Source organism: Marmota flaviventris, chromosome 2 (genome assembly GCF_047511675.1).
Source record: "Marmota flaviventris isolate mMarFla1 chromosome 2, mMarFla1.hap1, whole genome shotgun sequence".
Taxonomy (NCBI): domain Eukaryota; kingdom Metazoa; phylum Chordata; class Mammalia; order Rodentia; family Sciuridae; genus Marmota; species Marmota flaviventris.
The window spans coordinates 37413719-37433495 of record NC_092499.1 but is presented as its reverse complement, the minus strand read 5'-3'; the positions used below and the strand labels follow the sequence as shown (position 1 = coordinate 37433495).

The 19777-nt window shown below is 47.7% G+C and overlaps 2 protein-coding genes across 4 annotated transcripts; both read right to left on the bottom strand.

Annotated features, from left to right (window-relative positions):
- Window positions 1-2454: 2454 nt before the first annotated feature.
- On the bottom strand, window positions 2455-8166 carry Irf9 (interferon regulatory factor 9). Of its 3 annotated transcripts, none has more exons than XM_071607774.1 (9): window positions 7859-8166; window positions 6415-6595; window positions 5882-6065; window positions 5519-5649; window positions 5313-5400; window positions 5138-5209; window positions 4192-4533; window positions 3028-3143; window positions 2455-2872 (listed from the first exon to the last, which is right to left on the bottom strand). In XM_071607774.1, exons 1-9 carry the CDS (start codon window positions 8053-8055, stop codon window positions 2753-2755), a joined length of 1431 nt encoding a protein of 476 aa, XP_071463875.1. In that variant the 5' UTR covers window positions 8056-8166; the 3' UTR covers window positions 2455-2752. The 3 variants fall into 3 exon arrangements, with proteins under 3 accessions (XP_071463875.1, XP_027775842.1, XP_027775843.1); XM_027920041.2 differs by lacking the exon at window positions 7859-8166 and adding an exon at window positions 7554-7789; XM_027920042.2 differs by lacking the exon at window positions 7859-8166 and adding an exon at window positions 7027-7512.
- A 27-nt stretch (window positions 8167-8193) lies between these two features.
- Window positions 8194-19772, bottom strand: Rnf31 (ring finger protein 31). Its single transcript, XM_027920039.3, has 21 exons — window positions 19210-19772; window positions 18974-19120; window positions 18674-18829; window positions 18391-18450; window positions 18215-18290; window positions 17797-17974; window positions 17000-17387; window positions 16554-16844; window positions 16051-16299; window positions 15775-15960; window positions 15448-15654; window positions 12235-12408; window positions 12055-12153; window positions 11876-11965; window positions 10486-10600; window positions 10252-10370; window positions 9870-9983; window positions 9656-9713; window positions 8864-8960; window positions 8435-8603; window positions 8194-8335 (listed from the first exon to the last, which is right to left on the bottom strand). The coding sequence occupies exons 1-21, from the start codon at window positions 19396-19398 to the stop codon at window positions 8282-8284; spliced, it is 3216 nt and encodes a 1071-aa protein (XP_027775840.1). The 5' UTR covers window positions 19399-19772; the 3' UTR covers window positions 8194-8281.
- Window positions 19773-19777: the final 5 nt, after the last annotated feature.

Sequence of the window (19777 nt, the reverse complement as noted above, 5' to 3'; positions counted from 1 at the left end):
ATGTGTCTATTCCATGTCTACTATGTGCCAAGTATTCCTCTATTCATTGGAGATACAGCAAGGAAAAAAACAAATCCTTGTTTTCAGGGAAAAGGAAAGGAGAGGATAAATGGTAGGCAAATATATATGAAGCAGTGATCAGTGCTACAATGAAAAATAATGACATAGAAGGAGGACAAAGCCTAATGAGCATAGGAGGATGAGAGCTATTTGGGGAGGGAAATAGCATCCTCAGGGAGACCCTCTCTGAAGAGATGATATGATTACCTAAAGGAAGGGAGTTTTAGACAAAAAAGAAAAAAAAAAAGCAAGTGCAAAGACCCTAAAGTAAGCCAGGTGTGGTGGTGCACACCTGTAATCCCAGTGGCGCGGGAGGCTGAGGTAGAAGGACTGTGAGTTCAAAGCCAGCCTCAGCAAAAGTGAGGTGCTAAGCAACTCAGTGAGACCCTGTCTCTAAATAAAATACAAAATAGGGCTGGGGATGTGGCTCAGGGGTTGAGTGCCTCTGAGTTCAATTCCTGGTACCAAAAAATAAAATAAAAAAGATCCTAGATCCTAAGGTAGAAACGTGTTTGGTGGATTCAAGGAGGCTGCCTAGAGCAAAGCAATGGAGGGAAAGAATGACAAAGGGTGAGGTTGGAGAGAACTGGAACTAGGTGTGATGATGCACATCTGTAATCCCAGCTAACTTGGCTGGGCAGGAGGATCCCAAGTTCCAGCCAGCCTCAGCAACTTAGCCAGGCACTGCGAAAGTAGTTAAGTAATGGTGCACTTGCCTAGCATGTAGCATATGCAAGGCAAGTATGTAGCATGTCCCAAGTATGTGGGGGTGCGGGGAATAGAGAGAGAGGCAGAGGGCCACAAAACAGGATGTTGTAAAGGTCTTTTACCCTGAGGGGGTTGGGAGACAATGGAAAGTTATGAGCAGATTTATATGCCAATGAAGATCTCTGCTGCCTTGAGAATAGGCTGAAGACAGATAAGAGTGGAAAAAGAGATGTGGAAGGAAGCAAAGAAGAGAATTAGAGATCATGGTGGTTTGTTTTGTTTCAAAGTGGTAGTGGTGGAAGCAGAGAGAAGTCAGATTCTGGATATATTTTTAAATAACAAGATTTACTGATGGACTGGATGTGGGATGAGAGAAGACGGAAGTAAAGGAAATAATTTCAGCAAATTGAGGGCACAAAAAGGTTTGTGCACCTGGGTACTCAGTATCTTTCTCTGCTGCTAGTGCAGATGTCTGTTTAGGCTCTTGACTTCCCAGGAGGAGAATGGATAGACCAAAGGAAAGAGGGAAGTGTAGGAGGCAGAAAGGCTCCAAGGCAGCACTGAGACTGATCAATTGGGATAGTGAGATCCTAAGAGCGTTTAGGTATCTATATTTGATCATGAAGGTGAGCCACTGAGGGTTTATAAGAGTGATAGAGCAGGAAGGAGTCTGGAAAACCAACCTGGTATCATGTGCAGGAAAGGGAAAGCTAGAGGCTATGACAAGTCAGGTGAGCAAGTGACCTGGACTGGAATTAGTCTAGTGGAAGTGAGTATTCAGAAAAGTGAATGACAGTGGCCATGTAAAGTAAGAACTTCCAGTTTGGTGGTAAAATGAACATGGAGTAAGGGAGAGGAGTGTTAGCCAATTTGGAGTCCACAGATTTCAGCAAATAAGGTGTTGGGAACAAGACATTCTAGGCCAGGTGGTCTTTTATGGGTCTCAGGTGGAATAAGGAATCCAGTCTGGAGGAGCTTTTTTGTTTGTTTGTGTGTGTTATTGGGAATGAAACCCAGGGCCCCACCCATGCTAGACAAGTATAGTTCACCACTGAGCCATATTCCTAGCCATTACTTTTTTTAGAGGCAGGGTCTTACTAAATTGCCTAGGCTGGCCTCAACATTCTGATCCTCCTCCTCAGCCTCCTGAATTGCTGTGATTATAGGCATGCACCACCATGACCTCCTGTTGGGTGACAGTATACTCTGTGCTGGAGGAAAAGGCATCAGGGTCTGATATGGCCCCACAGAGACAGGAGCAACAAGCACAGGAGGTTCAGCAACTCTTCCCTCTTGTCCCTCTATCCCCAGGTCCCAGGGCTTCTAGACCGCAGTTTCAGGTCAACCTCAAGTATCTCCTCCTTGCTTAGGCCTCAACCCAACCCAGGCCTGAAGTAGAGGTGTCTAGCAAAAAACTGGAGCCCAGATCTTCCAATGTGAAGATGGTGGCTGTAATGTCTGGCTGTTTGCCTATAGGCCCATTCTCTCTTGGTGGATGATTCCAAACTCTCCCTTATCTTGGTTACCTATTGGGTACCTCTCTGAAGAATGCCAGGTCCAGAACCCACAGAGCCCAGAAAGTGTTCCAGCTAGAATGTATGGGTGGAGTAGAGCACAGGGGCCTAGATATGTCAGGAGGAAAAGAACCCAAGTGCCACCTTCTTCTCCCAACAAATCAAATACTGATTCATCTTTCAATAAAATTTTTATTTTAAATCCTTATTGGAGATGTAGGAAGAAAATGTAAAGTGCTTGGCTTTTGAATTGGAGGTTGGGTGAAAAGGGAAAGGCCCCCTTGAGTTTCTACCACTTGGAATATCCCAGTTCCTTGGAGATAAAAGAGGGTATGTTTTTTTAAAAGGACAAAAATAATCCTTGAGTTTCTCATGAGCCAGGGTGGATAAGCAGTTCAAGGACATAATTTACAGCCATGACCATTATCACAAAAGGAAGCCAGTAAAACAGAGTGAAGCATGAGTCTATTTCAAAGGAGAAAGGAGGAATAGAGAGGTGAGGCAGCAGGTGGGTCCCCTAGACTACAGCAGGATAAAAGTGGCTGCCTGCTCCTCTTCTCCAGTAAATGTCGGGCAAAGGCCTGCTCCATCTGTACAGGAAGAGATGAGGAACAGGGCTCAGTGAACACAGCAGGACAGACACTACCCCCAGGAGCTCCCTTCCCACAAAGAAGACCCCTTCTTCTTGCATACCTCTTCCCCTCTCCCCAGCAGACAGGCTATTCTGCCCCTGCTCTGAACTCACTTGCACTGTGATAAGATTCTGTGAGGTATTGTTGGGGTCAGAGCTCCTCTCCCAGAAATGCAGTGCTACCTGGAACTTGGGTAGGGGGCCCAGGCCCTGGGAGTACCTGTCCAAATCTAAAAGATAAAGGGACAAAGGTTAGAAAAATGGAGAGAGAAGACCGAGTATGATGGAACACATCTGTAACCCCAGTGACTTGGGATGCTGAGGCAGGAAATTGCAAGTTCAAGGCTAGCCTTGGCAATTTAGTGAGACCTTGTCTCAAAATAAAATAAAAAGGGCTGGGGGTGTAACTGAGTGATAGAGTACCTGTGGGTCAATCCCCAGTACCAAAAGCGGGGGGAAAAAAGAGGAGAGAGAGAGAGGGTCCACAGACAAGGAAGGACTATCAAAGAATCCATGTTGGAGAAATAGAGTTGGGAGTGAGGCCACATGGAGATCAAGGCCAAAGAAGGAGCTGTGGGACAGGAGGAATGCTATAAACTAAGCTGCTACTTGTCCATGTGCAAATAGGAAAGGGGGCCCCTTCCTCAAAAAGTGTTTAGAGGTAGCAGCTCAACCTGAAAAATTCTCCACTGAGAGTTTAGCATCCTCAAAGGCAGCAGCCCTGGTTGCTAACACCTTTGTTGCTTGCTCACACCCTTCCAGCACTAGGGTACCCACAGATCTGGGAACACCAATACTCTATCTCCTGTGTTCCTGGCCCCATTCCTAAGGTCAGATTTAGAGTTGAATGGAGGCAACTAGAATTACAAGACTGGATGGGAGAGAGGGATAGCTTTAGAGGATAACTGGAGTGTGGCAGAGACAGGGGCAGTGTACCAGGGCATATAAGGTGCACTGGCTCTCCCACATATGCAGAGTTGTGTGTGCCAAAATCTCTGTGCTGACTTGTTCACTCAACTTCATATAATTACAGTATCCTTCAATGTGACGATGTTCCCCAAAATGTGACTCTCATACTAGGCTCCACCTGAAACTAATCTTCCATGACCTTGGCTAGGGAAGGAGAGCTGCCAGGGATGAGTTTATGACTACACTGGATGTGCACAGGTTACAGTGAGGACCTGTTGGACAGGCTGGTGGCAGGACCCATCATATCAGACCCAGGGAATATTAAGAGCTAGGGGGCAAGGCCTAAGTACCCAGCTGGAGCAGTCTTACCTCTGCAGAAATAGGTGGTCCTGAAGAGCTCCACACACTTATTGCTGGGTAGCAGATGCGGGCCTGGCCCAGGTGGGGCCTGGGGTGCATTCCAGGAGATGGGGATGGGGCAAAGGCGTTGTACAAAGAGACCTCTGGAGTTACTGGCCACCAAGATGCCTCTCTCAATCTGGCTCAGGAGGCGCTGGATGGGCTCTGATGGGTCAGGCTTGGGAAATACAACCTGTTCCATGCTGCTCCTGGAGTCTGAGAACTCAGCAACAAGGCGGCAGTCCAGGCTGTGCACCTGGGCTTTGCCTACCACACGCCCACTGTAGATGAAGGTGAGTAGCAGCGAGTAGTCTGGGGACAGAACAGCAGAGCTGCACCAGGTCCTGGAGGAGCATGCAGGTTGTAGCAGCCTCTCCCCCCAGGGATACACCTGGTCAACACGGGCTTTAAGAAAATGAAGTAGAGCTTCTTGCCATCCTATGTCCTCATTTTGCTAATGAGGTCCAGAAAGGGAAACCAAACAAAGGCTGTGGAAGACAAAGGAGGCTCTAGGGCTAGGGCAGCAACTGCACTTTCTGAGGTAGCTAGTTAGGGGCTTCCTATTGGGTTTTCTTGTTATTCAGAAAATCAGCTAGCATATGGGTTCACCCATATCAGTGCTTAATGCAATTTATAAACTTGAGGATGAGGTCTTGCATTTTACAAGAAGGTCCCTGAAGACTGGGCCTCTGCTGAACCCAAAGAAATCAATGTCTCAACATGGATATCCAGGGAACAGAGCATGTAGGGTGGGGTCTGGCCAAGTACATAGAATTTTCACTGCCTAGAAACCAGTGCCTCTGTCTAAATAAGGTGGGCTCAGTTTGCTGTAACTGGTGGACTAGATATGCATGCAAAGTCAAAGGAAGCAGACCTGGGGGAAAGGGAGCAGGAAAGAGTCAGAAATGCCAAGTACCTGAGTTCAGAGGGGGGAGATGCTCCATGGATACCTGATCCTCTTGAACAGTAGCCTCAGTGGTATCCACACCTGGAAGGGAAGCAGAGACACTGGTTATTCAGAGTGGAACTGGGGAGTCCAAGGGCCAGAGGATGTGGCAAGGTAGACAACACAGAGGCAGGGGAGGTAGTACCTTCCTGTGACTCAGGGCTGCTGCTTCTGCTGCTGCTGCTGCTGCTTCTACTGTCTGAGTGGCTTGCTTCCCCATTAGTCCTTACCTCCTGCAGATATAGCATCTATCATGAGCCCATTTCTCTAGTTCCTGTACTGCCCTTAGGCCCACCCTTTACCATCACCCCCCAACTCTCCCACCTTTTACCACCACCACCCAGCTCTCACATTATTGAGGGGGTCCTGGAGATAGTTGGGACTGAGTGTGCAGTTGTTCGAGGTATCCTCCTCCTCCTCCCTCTCAGAGGACACGGAACTGTGGCGTCTCTTTGATGGTGATTTCTGGGTCTCTGGCTGGGCTGTGGAATTGTTGAGAGGAAAGACAGGAAAAGAAGGTAGAGGAGAGATCTATAGCAGTGAAAGGATGGGCAGGACTGGAAAGGGAATCTGGATAGCAGCTTCCCAAAGGTAGGGACAAGGCAGACTCTGAGAGGCCTGGGAGAGAACCACCACCTTCCCAAGAGACTCGTATCTCCATCTTTCTGCTCCAGGCAGCTGATTCTAGGAAGGGTTCAACAAGGGAACACTTACCAGGGAGGGTGCCTGGTGGCAGCAGCCGATATACCTTGTAGGGTTCAGCAACATCCATACAGCCTCTCTCAGGAACCTCTTCAAATTCAGGACTCTTGTTGAGGGCACAGCGCAGGCGAGTCTTCCAGACAGCAGGGCCTCCTATGTCGCCCTCCTTGGACTTTCCCTTAAATATAGCCCAGGCCTAGTAAAGAGAGGAAGCAAAGAAGAGACAACATGTCACATATATCAGCTGTCCCTCCAACAGTATTGGCTTTACAGGTATGCAGCCTGAGCACTTGCATAGGCCCTTAACTCAGATGGGCTTAGAATGGGTTTGTGTTCTGATGTTGCCATCTTGCAATGCTTAATAAATGTTTAATGTGGGCTCTGCATTTTCCTTTTGTACTGGGCTCTGCAAATGACATAGCTGGTTCTACTCTCCAATATGCTCTTTGTTTGAAATCCAGGTAGATAAAGGTGCTCAAGGGGAAGTATGCCAGGGTATACTCCATTTCTTGCTTATGGGGGATGGTGACTTCCAGGCCCTTCACCTTGAAGAAAGCAGCATCCTGGTCCTCCCGAAAGTCCTGCTTGCCTGCGTGCTTCCAGGGAATCCGGAACATGGTCTTATTTGTGTCATCCCAGCACACTCCTGGGAAATTCCCACTCTCCACTTGCTCTACCACCCAATTCCGGAGCTTTCGCGTAGAACGTGCCCTGCCTGTTGCCATCCTGAGAGATAAGAGGAGCAAGAAGCATCAGAACTAACACTGTGAGAGAACATCTGTTAAGATTCTGACCACTGAGGTCAGTTTCTAACAATAGCTCAGACCCATGCATCTTCTTTTGGCTCTAGACATACCTCTATATTCTCTGAGGCAAAACTATTTTGTTTCTGCTATCACTAACAATTATTATTTTTAAAAAATTCACTGGACATGGTGGCACATGTAATCTCAGCAACTTGTGAGCTGAGGCAGGAAGATCACAAATTCAAGACCAGCCACTGTAACTTAGGGAGTCCTTAAACAACTTAGCTAGATACTGCCTCAAAGTGGAAAAAAAGTGAAAAAGGTGCTCAATGGCTAAGCACCCCTGAGTTCAATTCCCCAGTACCAAGAAGAAAAAAAAAAAAAAAAGAAAGAAACAAAAAACAAACCAACCTCTAACGTCCAGAGTTGATATTTGGAAGGAAACCACAGGTCTTAATTTCAAGACTTTTCAGATATGTATTGTTTACGAGAGAATTCCCTTGATGTTCTGGTCAGAGGCTCTGTCTAGATTGCTAAATATCTGCAGAAGCTATATCCTTCTGAGATGTCCATGAAACTTTTGCACCTGCCACTCTTACAATTTATCCTTTGACCCCTATCTCTCCTTTGCCCAGAGGCCATGAGGAGAGGGGAGATAGGGGTGGAGTTTCAGCATAAGTGGGCAGGGCCAAAAAGCAAGAAAATAAACAGGGTAATCTGAGGTTGGGCCAAGAACCTTCCTTCATAGACAAATGAGTTTTTCTATGGCCCTTGCCTATAGGGGCCTAGGGTGCTGGCCCTTATCAGTTTTTCACTCAAGCCAAACCTCCTACTGACTCTCGGGCTTTTCTCTCTCTGCCTGGCAGAAGCGTCCCAGGAGCCACCAACCCCTACTAGCTCCAGATCCCAGGCAAAAAAACCATCTTGTCTGCTCTTACCTGAATTGCTGTGCCTCAGAGATCGGGGAGCTTTAGCTCTGCTTGAGCCTAAGCAGTCGGATTTCTCCACCCCTCTCTACAGTCCCCACCCTCTAAGTTTCCATTTCCTCCTGGGAGGTCCTTTTCCCAGAAATCACATGGTCTGAGTTGTAGGGTAACTGGCTACCACTAGGGGGAAGCAACATCTGAGAGCCTCACTGTCAATTCCACTGTCAGCAAAGGAGGACCACTTTCTGCAGGCTCAACTCCTGTCTGGCTCCTTCCTCTCCTCTTCTTCCCTCTTACACTCCTTTCTTATATCTAACCTTCTCTGTGTGATGTTGCTGCTTCCCCAGTGAGGCCATTCCCTCTGGATCGTTGTGTTGCACATCTGTGTTCCCCCATAGTGCCCTCTTGGGGACCTCAAATACCAGCAGAATTTGATGGAATGATGAAGGGAGAAAGGAACAGAAGAAGCCCAGGCTGGGTGGTTGGATGGGGAGGTCCTCACTTGCCCATCCATATGTCAATTTCTTCCTTGCCCTGGGTCCAGAGTGAATCAGATGGTAGGCTGCAGGGGGCCCTTTAAGTAAACTCTGTTCACCCCCCTTTCCCTGGTGCCCCTAGATGGTGGGGCCAGGAAGAAGGACCACCAAGAAGCTGGGGCAATAAGATGCCTCTTTATTGGTGCTGGAGCTGTTCCTGAGGGAGCTGGGCCACAAGACCCTCATCAGGACCTTTGCCCTCAGTTACTTCCTCCTGCGGGGGATACTCTGTCCCAAGGGCACTTCTTCCATCAGTTTCTGTAGAAGGAGAAAGGATAATGATAACAGAAGCCTGGAGGTTGGGACAGGAGACTTCCAGAGGGTGGTGTCAAGGGAAAGGCTGGGTGAAGGCTTTACCTGTAACAAGCGGGCTTGGTAGACAGGGGGATCTTCTCCAGCCAGTGGCTGGGGGTGCACATGCAAGTATCGCTCAGTAGCCGTCTCCAGCTCCTCGACCTCATAAAGGGTGGCTGGGTCCAATGAGTGGGCATTGATGAGACTCACAAGATATTCTTTGTAGTGTGCCCTGGGGGTATGAAAGAGCAGATTATTTGTTCTTCTGTTGGCTAATATTAATTGAGTGTGCCTAGCACCTTGATGAACACTGGAATCCTCAAGGAAGCTAGACTAGGCAGAGCCAACAAGTGTATGCTGCCTGCTACTACCCATCCATGCCCTTGTCTACTCTTTGTAGGATCTACTGTTCCCATTTTACTGCCTGGGCATACCCTCACCATTTCTTTCCCCATTTCCAACATCATGCTCCATGCCCTGCCTGGCACTTACTGGCAGAGGCCGGCATAGCCAGGTGGGGTTTCTTTGCCACAAGCTTCATCCCTGAGACCATTGGGAACCTCTTTCTGCTCCATCACTCGGCACCCACCTAAGGGTAAGAGAAGAAACCTTTGGTTAGGAGAAGCTCATTGACCACAAAGCCCCTGGAGAACTGGGATATGCATGCAGCATGGGGAGGAAGCTTCCAGACAGGGGACTGAAAACAGGGACTCTTGCTCCTGTGGGAGATACTCAGACACCATCAGCAGCAGACCAACTCTGATACAGAGGCAGGGACCTTGCTGTTCCTACTTTTATCCAAGCTGACTTTTGGCCCATGAAACAGCTCTCTTGGTCGTTATTTAGCTCCAGCATAACCAGTTAACTTATTCTGAGATCTTACCTCTATATAGATGATGAGAAGTAAGGCAGGTTAGAATCTTATGTAACATTTTTCTGTTGCCCCCAAGGAACCCAAAACAGTGCCCTGCAGCTAGCGGGTCTCATTATTCATGGAGTTAGTTAATGAATCATTATCATTTATGAATCATTACCATTTGAGAATCTGAGAAGAAACTCACCATTAAGGACCACTGCTTTAATGAAATTTTACATAAAATAGCTTAGTTGCATAGAGGGTATCATTACTCTCATTTTACAGAGGAAGAAACAAGACATGAGGAGGTTAATTAACTTGTCAAAAGGCACTCAAGTGATTCCAGACACAAGACTCCCCACTTTACCTACCACATGGTAGGAACCAACTCACTACCTTCCCTTCTTAGAGACTGTACTGATACTCACCCCCAGGGACTGTCCGGGCCCCAGCTGGAGGCTCTGTATTAAACATGACGTTATTGTCCTGAGGAAGGGCAAAGACAGATGGGCATTATGTCCCCTAATGCCAGTCACTGTTGCATCTCCTAGCATACATACAGCCTTTTCCATTTTGCCCACCCTAGACTCTGTCTCCTCTTCCTGGGTAACTTGCAACTCAGCAAGGCTGGGGACCTCTGACCTGAAGCAGTTTCTGAAGACGGACAGCAGTCCAATCCCGAAGGTAGAAGAGACAGTCTCGCGGGTGGTGGCCATGCAGGGACTTTTTCACCCTACAGTTAGGGTCTGGACATTTCTGGTGGAAACCCAGATGGGAGAGGGGTAGTTGGAGACTGCTGGGGTCCTAGACTCTCAAGAACCCCTATGTGAGAGGTAAGGGGGTGAGGGGAGATAGAGACACTGGAGGGTCTGGAGCAAGCAAAGGGGAAAGAGGAGAGAGAAGTACTTTACATCTCACTGACCTCCTCTTCACCTGGGTCACTCCTCAATGGCCTCTGCTCCTCAAACCAATGGCAGCCCCCCACCCTTCACCCTTCTCTTCCTTCCCCATTCTCTGAACTCACATTCTTGGCATAAAAGGCATTGTAGCAGCCACTGCAGAACTGGTGGCGACACTGGGTACAGTGAAAGTGCATGCAACCTCCTCTGGCCAGTGCGTATGAGAACTTGCATTTGGGGCAGTCTGTAAGGGACACTAGATTAGGGCTGGAGCTGCCACTGCAACTCAAGGCCCTCAAGAAGAGAGCTACTGCCAATGACAGACTATTGAGTAGACAGGTCCAGAGAGGCAGCCTTACCAATGCCATTTTCCTGAAGATACATTGCCAGGCCCTGGGCCTGGTATTCTGGGTCATTTGTGCGTTTCCAGTTCTGGAAATCCTCACAGCTCCGCCCTCGGTGCTGCTCTTCCCACTGGCAGAAGGAAAGTAGGTTTTGCATGGAAGTTCTATCTAATGCCATGCCTTTCTTGCTGGTTTCCCCACTTATATCCATCCAGTGGTACCTAGCATAGTTTATGTTGCTGCCATCTACCATTTGTTCAATTCCTAAAATTGAGGAGCCATCTTGGTTTCCTCACTTTTTCCCACCACTTCAAATTCATTCATAACTCTTGTTTTCACCATCCAAACCTATCTCAACCCTGTCCCTTTTCTTCATCTTTACTGCTACTGCTACCATCTTACTCCAAGCCATCATTAGATATTGGCCTCAATCGCTTGCTTGAATTATTAGTCTCTCTGATACTACTTCTACTCCCCAGTAGCCCGTTCTTCACACTGTAGCCAAAAGACCTTTCAAAGTATAAGTCAGGAAGCATATTAGTAGTGTGCTAGTTTTGAAGTCGGGTGGTAGGGTTTGGGATATTCATTTTATTATCATCTTTCATAAAAGAGATGCAAGTTTTTAAGTATCATGCTTTAAATGTTTAGTTTTTTTTTTCATGGTACTGGGATTGAACCCAGGGGTGCTCTACCACTGAGCTATTCTCCTAGTCCTTTTTATTTTGAGATAGGTCTCACTAAGTTGCCCAGCGTGGCCTTGAACTTGAAATCCTTCTGTCTCAGCCTCCCATGTAGCTGGGATTATACACATGCACCACCACACTGGGCTCAAACACTGAACTTCTTAAAAGATAAATAAGAGCGTCACCCCTTGCCTAGTCTCAGAATAAAAGGCAAATATCTGCCTCACTTGACCTCAAGGGCTATCCTGATCTGGCAGCTACCTTTTCTCCAACTACCTCCCAGGTTCACCCTTGCTCTCAAGATTCCAGCCACACAACACTTTTTCTAACTCTGGCCATTCCCTGGGTTGTTCCTTCTCCCCAAATATTTTCTGCATGGCTTAACTTTCAGGCCTGAGCTTAAACTAAACCATTTTAGAGAAGACTTCTCTGTCTTCATTAGGTCCAGCTCTCATTCCTGTCAGATTCCTACTTGTTTTCTGCATAGAACTTATGCCTATGTACAATTATTCCCCCCCCTTGATTTTCTTCCCTACTTCCTCCTTTCCTTCCTCCTCCCTTTTTCTCCCCACCCCACCATCTTCCTTTTCTCCTTGTGCCTGGCTTCCTACCTCTTAAGCTCAGAGCTTATGTCTATTCTGCCTTCCAAAATACTCCATGAGTCTAATGCAGTACTTAGCAATAGTTTAGCAAATATTTATGAAAGAATGCACATGACTCACCTGGCGCTTGCAGCGCACACAGAAGGTCTGGTGACACTGGGGACATGTTGCCTCCAACTGTTCGCGCTCATATATGAAACCAAAGGAACACTGAGAGCAAGAGCATAAAGTTATCTGAGGACCAAGCTGGCATCATCCCCTGTTCCTCCACAGTCAGTTGTTATGGGCAGGGCACTTACCTGGGCACACCACAAGAACTTGGGGTCCCGCATCAGCACACCTTCAGTTAGCTTCTTATGGAACAGTGCATAGGCATCTGGCTCTAAGCTCTCCCGAAGCTGGGGACAGGATGCAGAGGCAGTGGGTAGGTAGGATTCCTATTTGATGCATAGGCACCTGAACACTAGGGGCTGCAGTACCTGGATGTCAAGGGTAGAGAAGTAGCTGAGCAACTGTGTGTCATCCGTAAGGTCAGGGCGGCCACAGGCAGGACACACCATATCTGTGATATGCTTTTCCTTCACGGCAATGGTGAAGTGTTGGCGGAAGCAGTCAGGACAGATGGTGCATTCACAGGAAATCAGAGCCTGCATCTAAAGAGAGATGGAAGAAGAAAGGGAGGGAGTAAGAAGCTATACCCAAGGAAGGGACAGTTGCCAGATGTCCACTGAGAAACTAGGGTCTAATTAACTGGGCAGGGATAGCATCTCCAAATGCCAACATGTGCCAGGTAGGCAACTCAATAACCCAAATGTCTGAGGACAGCTGAGTGGAGGAAAATAGGCAATGGCAAAAGTAAATGGAATAATTTCTCTGAAGGCATTCATTCAATTAAAAGCAAACATACAAAAAAAAACTTAAAATGACAACACTACAGAGATGAAGAACAGACTAGTGGTTGCTGGGAGACTGAAGGCTGACTACAAGGGGTAGTAAAAGACAATTCCTTTGAGGCAACTATCAATCTGTATCTTCATTTACTTATTTACTTTTTGATTTTTATAGCACTGGGGAGAGAATCTAAGTATTCTTAACAAAGGGTCTCGCTGAATTGCACAGGCTGGTCTCAACCTCCTGAGTAGCTGGGATTATAAGCATGCACCTCTGTGCTGGCTCAGCAGTCTGTATTTTGATTACAGTGGTGGTTATATGAATTTAAACATGCAGCTTATACAAAACTGCAAAGATCTACACACATTCAAGCAAATAATGAACAATTAGAATGTTGTCAGTATATATTTCTTTTCTTTCTTTCTTTTTTTTCCAGACCTGAGGATAAACCTAGGGGCACTCTACCACTGAGCTACATCTCCAGTCCTTTTAATTTTTGAGATAGGATCTCACAAAATTATGAAGCTAGCCTTGAACTTGGAATCCTCCTGCTTCCCAAGTAGGATTATAGGTATGCACCAGACCTGTTTTTTTTTTTAATATATTTCTTTTTGGTTGTAGATGAACACAATACCTTTATTTTATTTATGTGGTGCTGAGGTTTGAACCCAGTGCCTCACATATGCTAGGCAAGCACTCTACCACTGAGCCACAGCCTCAACCCCAAGACCTGGCTTATTTCCTGGTCTTGATAATGCACTATAATTATATGTCAGTATTAGAAGGTGGGTGAAGAGTCCATAGAACTCTGTACTATTTTTGCAACTTTCTGTGACTCTACAACTACTTTCAAGTAAAAAATAAAAGCAAAACACAGAGGAAGACTAAACTAGACCATCCTGGCCCAAGAACTGCCATTCTGACCTAGTTTAAGAAGTGGTTCAGGAGATAAGGGCCTGTTTCTACCAGATGGATTTTCTGCGGGGGAGGGGTACTGGAGATTGAACCCAGGAGTGCTTTCTGTTTTTTGAGATAGGATCTTGCTAAATTGCTTAGAACCTCACAAGGCTAGCCTCGGAACTTGTGATCTTCCTGCCTCAGCTTTCTAAGTTGCTGGGAATATAGGTATCCGCCCAGTACCAACTGGATATATTTTTGGTTTTTTTGGTATTAGGTACTGAACCCAGGGGTACTTAATCACTGAGCCACATCCACAGCCCCACCTCCTTTTTTTTTCTAAATCTTGAGACAAAGTCTTACTATAATTGCCAAGCTGGTCTCAAACTTGTGATCCTTCTGCCTCAGCCTCCCAAGTCAAAATATACAGCTGGTGCTAGCTGTATATTTTCAAGTAAAAAATAAAAGCAAAACACAGAGCAAGACTAAACTAGACCATACTGGCCCAAGAACTGCCATTCTGACTACTTTAAGAAGTGGCTCTGACATTACAGAATTCTTGGAGCAGTAGTACATCTGTAACCCCAGCTACTTTGGGGACCAGGCAGGAAGATCCCAAGTTCAAGGCCAGCCTAGGCAACTTAGACCCTGTCTCAAAATGAAGAAAACAAAACAAGACCAAAACAATTACTGTGGGCTGGGGTTGTGGCTCAGCGGTACAGTGCTTGCCTAGCACCTGTGAAGCCCTGGATTCAATCCTCAGCACCACATAAAAAAATGATTAAAGGTATTGTGTTCAACTACAACTAAAAAATAAATATAAAAAATTACTGTATTATTGTTAGTTCTTTTTAGTGTGGCAGATATTGTGGATGTGTTTTCCAGATTTTTACCTTTTAGATACATACACTGAAATATTTACAGATAAACTATATGACACCTGAGATTTGCTTCAAAAGTAATCACATGTACAAAGATGAAATACAAATTGGGCATACACTGATAATTGCTGAAGCCTGGTGATAAGTACACTGAGGTTGGAGGGGTTGTGGAGATAGGGAATTCACTAACAATTTTCTCTACTTTTTAATGGTGGTTTCCTTTTTTTTTTTTTTTAATGTGCTACTGGGAATTAAACCCAGGGGTGCTCTACCACTGAGTTACATTCCTAATCTTTTTTTTTTTTTTAAGTTGTATAATTGCTAAAGTTTGGATCCTAAGTGCTCCCCAAAGGTCCACTTGGTAAAGGCTTGCTCTCCAGGTGGGCACTACTTGGAGAGGGTGATGTGTTCAGGAGGTGGGGGGGGGGGGGCTAATGGGAGGTCCTTAGGTAATAGAGGAGGTGTGCCCTTGTGGGGACCCTGGTCTCTTCTTTTTCAGCTTTCCTGTGAGGTGTTTTTGCTCTACTATATGTTCCTTCCATGTTGTGCCACCATAGGCAAAAGCAACAGACCAACCAATCATAGGCTGAAACCTCTAAAACTGTGAGCCAAAATAAACCTTTTTAAAAGCTGATTATGTTTGGCTTTTGTTATAGTACTAGAAAGCTGACAAATATAACATCTGAAAATTGCCATAATAGAACATCTAAAGAAATGAGGAAGGCAGGGCTGGGGTTGTGGTTCAGTGGTAGAGTGCTTGCCTAGCACACGTGAGGCACTGGGTTCGATCCTCAGCACCACATAAAAATGAATAAAGATATTGGGTCCACCTACAACTGAAAAACAAATATTAAAAAAAGAAAGAAAGGGAAAAGGCAGCCTGTTCCTATGCTCCCCTTCTCAGAAGCCTTCAGAAGTATCTGGACAACTATAGAAAATAAGAGAGGATCAGATAGGAATGAGGTGGGGGTCCCAAAAGGAATAGTGCCATTCTAAGGCCAGATATAGTGGGGAGTGGCTTACTCTGTTGCGGGGCAGAGTCCAACCACACACAGCACATTCCTGGGAAAGCAAGCGCCGCAGGAAGGCCCGGTCCTGGCTTTGTCTCACAGCCTCTACCACATCCAACAATTCATAGTTCCTGGGTGTCTCCTGCAGCAGTGAAAGTGCCAGCTCTGCCCGGCCCCAGCTGGGGAGTGTGTAGACTGCCAAAAGCCGTCTGACAAGGCTCTGTAATGTGATTCAGGTGGAGAAGACAGAAGTGGTAGTAAGATCCCAGGAGATCCTCTCCCTCAGTCTTCCCACTTGCATCTCTAGGTGGGTTCTTGGGCTCCTCATCTACCCCAGCACCTGCTTGTCTGGCCCATCCCAGGATGGAGTGTGCTCAGGGCCACTGTCCCAGAGGCGCTGATGGAAGGGCTCTAGGCGCTGGCGTTGTAGCTCAGTTAAGGCTCGTGCCACGTCACCCCCATGCTGGAACAATGCCTGAAGAGACCCGTCCTCAGGCCCAAAGCCCAGCGACCGGAGCTCTTGCACCTACAAATTGGGAGGAGGGAAAGGAAGTAAAAAGGGAAAAACAAGGGAGAATGTGAGAGACTCTGGGAACCCCAGCACCAAAGCTAGTACCTTTCTCCTTCGGGTTCTCACACACTCTTCCACAGCTTCATCAAGATTGCCATGACGATCCAGCCAGGCTTTCCGGGCTTCCTGGCAGGAAAAGGCACCCAGTCCTGGGTCCTGCTGTCCAGCCATCTCAGCCACCATCTCCAGCACGTAGGGAAGCTCTGAGCGCAACCACTGTAGGGGTACCTCAGTTCCTGAATATTGCAAAGCTGAGAAGATCTCCTCTGGGCAGGCCCCTGCAGCTTCTCCTTCCTTATGGGATAGTCACATGCAGAGAGAAGACCCATCAGCAGGGGCACTCTCACCCTCATTAAAGATGCTGACAGTGGCTCAGACATGCCAGTCACATGACTACTGCACACTATAGTAACTGCCATGTAGGAAGTATTCAATAAGAGACAGATGCTGCTAACAATGACAAGTTTTATAAGAACTCCTATTATAAGTTACAGCATCTTCCTTGCCCCGCCAGTTCAGTCCCACTTCATCCCAGGCCCAGTCCTTACCCGGATCATGATCACTAGCTGGAGACCTTCTTCTCGCATCTTGTCTTGGCGCTGTTTCTCAGGGTTTCCACAGGAACTGGGCAAGGGGGCACTGAGATGTCGTGGAGGCCCAGGCTTTGGGAGTTCTTTTTTCAAAGAGCTGGCATGGGGCTGGGGGGCATGTTGTTCAGGGATGGGGCTGCTGGTCCGATTGCACATAGCACACACCCAGCCAGCGCCCGAGTTGCAGAAGGTACAGTGAATACAGTACCAGACTTGAGTCTGGACAGAGGACAGCAAAGAATCCCCCTGCTGGGAAGGTAGAGAAAATTATCCTATTAATTGCATGGCTGAAGTTCATGATGTAATTAGAGAGAGTTGGGGGGAACTGAAGGAAACAGGGAATGGGAAAGTAGAGAATGATTTGAGGTAAGAAGTACAAATAAAAAAGGCCAGGAAGAGGTTACCTGAAGGGGCTGCAGACAAATTCCAGCATCATGGGAATCTACCACCAAGCTGGGAGGTTGGGCCAGCCGAGGTCGCTCACATATGGCACATAGTACAGCTGCCGCCTCATTCTCAAAGGTACAGCTCTGGCAGGCCCATTGACCTCGTGAAAGCTCAGGTTCTAGGCCTCCAGTTCCTTGGGGATCCTCAATCCCCAACCCCAATACCTTACAGCCTCTGGGCCGATCACAGGCCATACAGAGCACTGTCCAAGGCTCATTTAGCATGGCACAAGCAACACAGTGCCAGGGAAGACAGGTATTTGCAGGATCAGGTGAAGAAAGAAAGTTGTCTCCTAGGGCTAACAGGGAGGTTGAATGTGGCTGTGGTTGGGCTGAGGCAGATAAGCTGTAATAGAAAAGTAGATATGATCTGCTGAGGCAGAACCTGGTACCTGGGTCCCTCGCCCCTGGGCACCTTCTTTGCACATGCTGTTCTCTACCTCTTGAACATTTAAATGATACTCTAAAGCCCATTTCTCCCAGGTAAATATCTTTAACATAGGGCCTGACTTATAGTAGGTAATTAAAACACTGCCAACTGATTGAGCTTATCCTTTAGATCTGTATACCATAATAATGTATCTTACTGTGACTGCCACTTGCTTGATATATACGTTTATAATCTCCCTGAGAGCTGTGATTAGCTGCTTATCCTTTATTAACAGTCTTTAGTACAGAACCTTGCACACAATAGATAAACAAATAATTTTAAATTCTCTTAATTTCACTCCCACCAAGAAGAGAAAGCCTCTCACCTGGGGCTCAGGTGGGTGGCCTGGAGGGCCCTAGGCAGGGTCTGGCGGAGGTGATGAGCACGCGATGGGTGTCCATGGAACAGGCGGTCACAGGCTGGGCATGAGGCCTGCTTACAGGCTGGACAGTGAAGTGTGCCTGGGGCAGAACCACAGAGAAAGCAGGGACCAGGAGTGGAGTCTGGAAAATAGGAGCCAAAGAACAAAACATTGTTTATTAAAAAGATCAGGGTATATCTGAGTCTACTATGGATGAAGGCAAATCATAAGACTACTTTTTAGCACATCTGGACCCAATGAAATAATTTTAATCGCTTTACAAAACAACAAGAGCAACAAGAAAGATAACAGAAAAAGTAGAAGGAGGTATCCCCAAATTTCCATCAAAATAGTTACTGTCCCTCCAAAGGACCAATAATACCTGGGGCAGAGGATATGGTAAGGTGGCTAGGAGCAATCTCTCTCAGTAGGGGGTCAAACTCTGAAAGTTGCAGGATCTGAGGAAGAACAAGCACAGAATGGGCAAGGGTTTGGGGACCCAGAGTACCAAAATTCCTTGTTACCTTTGTTCGACAGCACCCTTCCTGCCTTCCTTACATCATCTTCCACTTTGTCTTTTAGCAGCTGCTCCAGGGCCTTCTGTCTTGGATGGGTATTCTGTAAACAAGATAAAAGGGTTCCCACCTAGAGCTCTAGATAGAACAAGACTCTCTAAGATCTGGTTCCCTAACATTCACAGGAAGAACTGTCCCAGGAGCTCCCAAACTGTTGTGGGGACAAGACCCATGGTTCAGCAGCACGAGGATCCTCAAACTGACTTTAGTTAGGCTGGACTTACCAGCCTGGTACTTAAGGTCTCAGAACTAGAGGAACATCTCACCTGCAACAGCAGGCTGAGTTCTGTCCGAAGCAGCAGTACTTCCAGTGTGACTGTAGCAACCTGATGCTCATCTGGCTCCTCTTGACCTTCTGGGAAGCTCAATCCATCTGGACGTTCCTCTGTATAGCCATACAATCGCAGCACATCCCGGCCCCCCTGCCACACATTCATAACCAGTCACCGCCCTGAAGGCCCTGTTGGCAATAGAACTGGACCACTCCCCATTCAGACTCAGGCCCTTTCTAGCCAACCCGAAGCCCAGATCTAGTCCCCTTCTCCCATAAGGTCCAAGGGTCTCACCTGCACAGCATCTACCGTGCTGCGAAAGACAGGGTTATTAAACTTGACCCCACGCCAGTACCGCGGCCGCTGAGGGCTGAGGAGGTTGCGGCCATATTTCTCCAGGATATTCAGGGCCGTGGACAGAGTATTGAGGTAGATTCGGGGCTGGGAGCAGAGAGCAGACCTGTGAGCCTAGCTCTGGCCTCAGGACCTATGTCCTCCTCCCGAGCTGGGTTGGGAGAGCCTGGTCTCACCTCCCCACGGGCGTTGCAGCGGACCAGGCGTGTGGCGTCCAGCTGCAGGTAGCGGGCGGCTGGCGGCAGGGAGGTGACCAGTAGTGGCCGAAGCTGCTCCAGGGAAAATGTCTGTCCACAATCCCTCCTCAGGGCGCTCACCAGCTCCTTGCGGGCAGCCAGGAAGGCTTGCTCCTCCTCCCCGGGCATCCCGAGATAGGAGTCGGCCCCAGCCTCGCCGCCCGCCAGGACCCGGAGCAGTGTGCGCGAGGCCGGAGAGCCACCCCTCGCGCCTGACGTCGGACTCTGCGGCCTGACTAGCTCCCCGCAGCCTCCGGTATCACTCAAGCCTCGGTCACTCTCGGGTCTCCGGCCCAGGGCCAGGGGTAGTCTGGAACAGGAAGTACTGGGGAAGAGGGCGGGACTGCCACCCCTTTCGGAGGAAGAGGAGGGATTTAGTAAGGAAGGAGGACGTCGGGAAACGACAGGGCGCGGCCTAGAAGGGTAACAGGGTTCCAACCAATGAAGAAGTAAATCGCCAGGCTCCTCCCTCAGCACCTCCCAGCATTTTTCTCAAATTTAAGAGTTC

Coding starts and splice junctions, on each gene's coding strand:
- Rnf31 (XM_027920039.3), bottom strand. CDS start 19,398: ATGCCCGGGGAGGAGGAGCAAGCCTTCCTGGCTGCCCGCAAGGAGCTG. Junction 18,830..18,973: donor GCACGGTAGATGCTGTGCAG/GTGAGACCCTTG, acceptor AATGTGTGGCAG/GGGGGCCGGGATGTGCTGCG. Junction 16,300..16,553: donor AGCTAGTGATCATGATCCGG/GTAAGGACTGGG, acceptor CTATCCCATAAG/GAAGGAGAAGCTGCAGGGGC.
- Irf9 (XM_071607774.1), bottom strand. CDS start 8,055: ATGGATGGGCAAGTGAGGACCTCCCCATCCAACCACCCAGCCTGGGCT. Junction 6,066..6,414: donor AGGATGCTGCTTTCTTCAAG/GTGAAGGGCCTG, acceptor TCTCTTTACTAG/GCCTGGGCTATATTTAAGGG. Junction 4,534..5,137: donor TCTCCCCCCTCTGAACTCAG/GTACTTGGCATT, acceptor TTCTGTCCCCAG/ACTACTCGCTGCTACTCACC.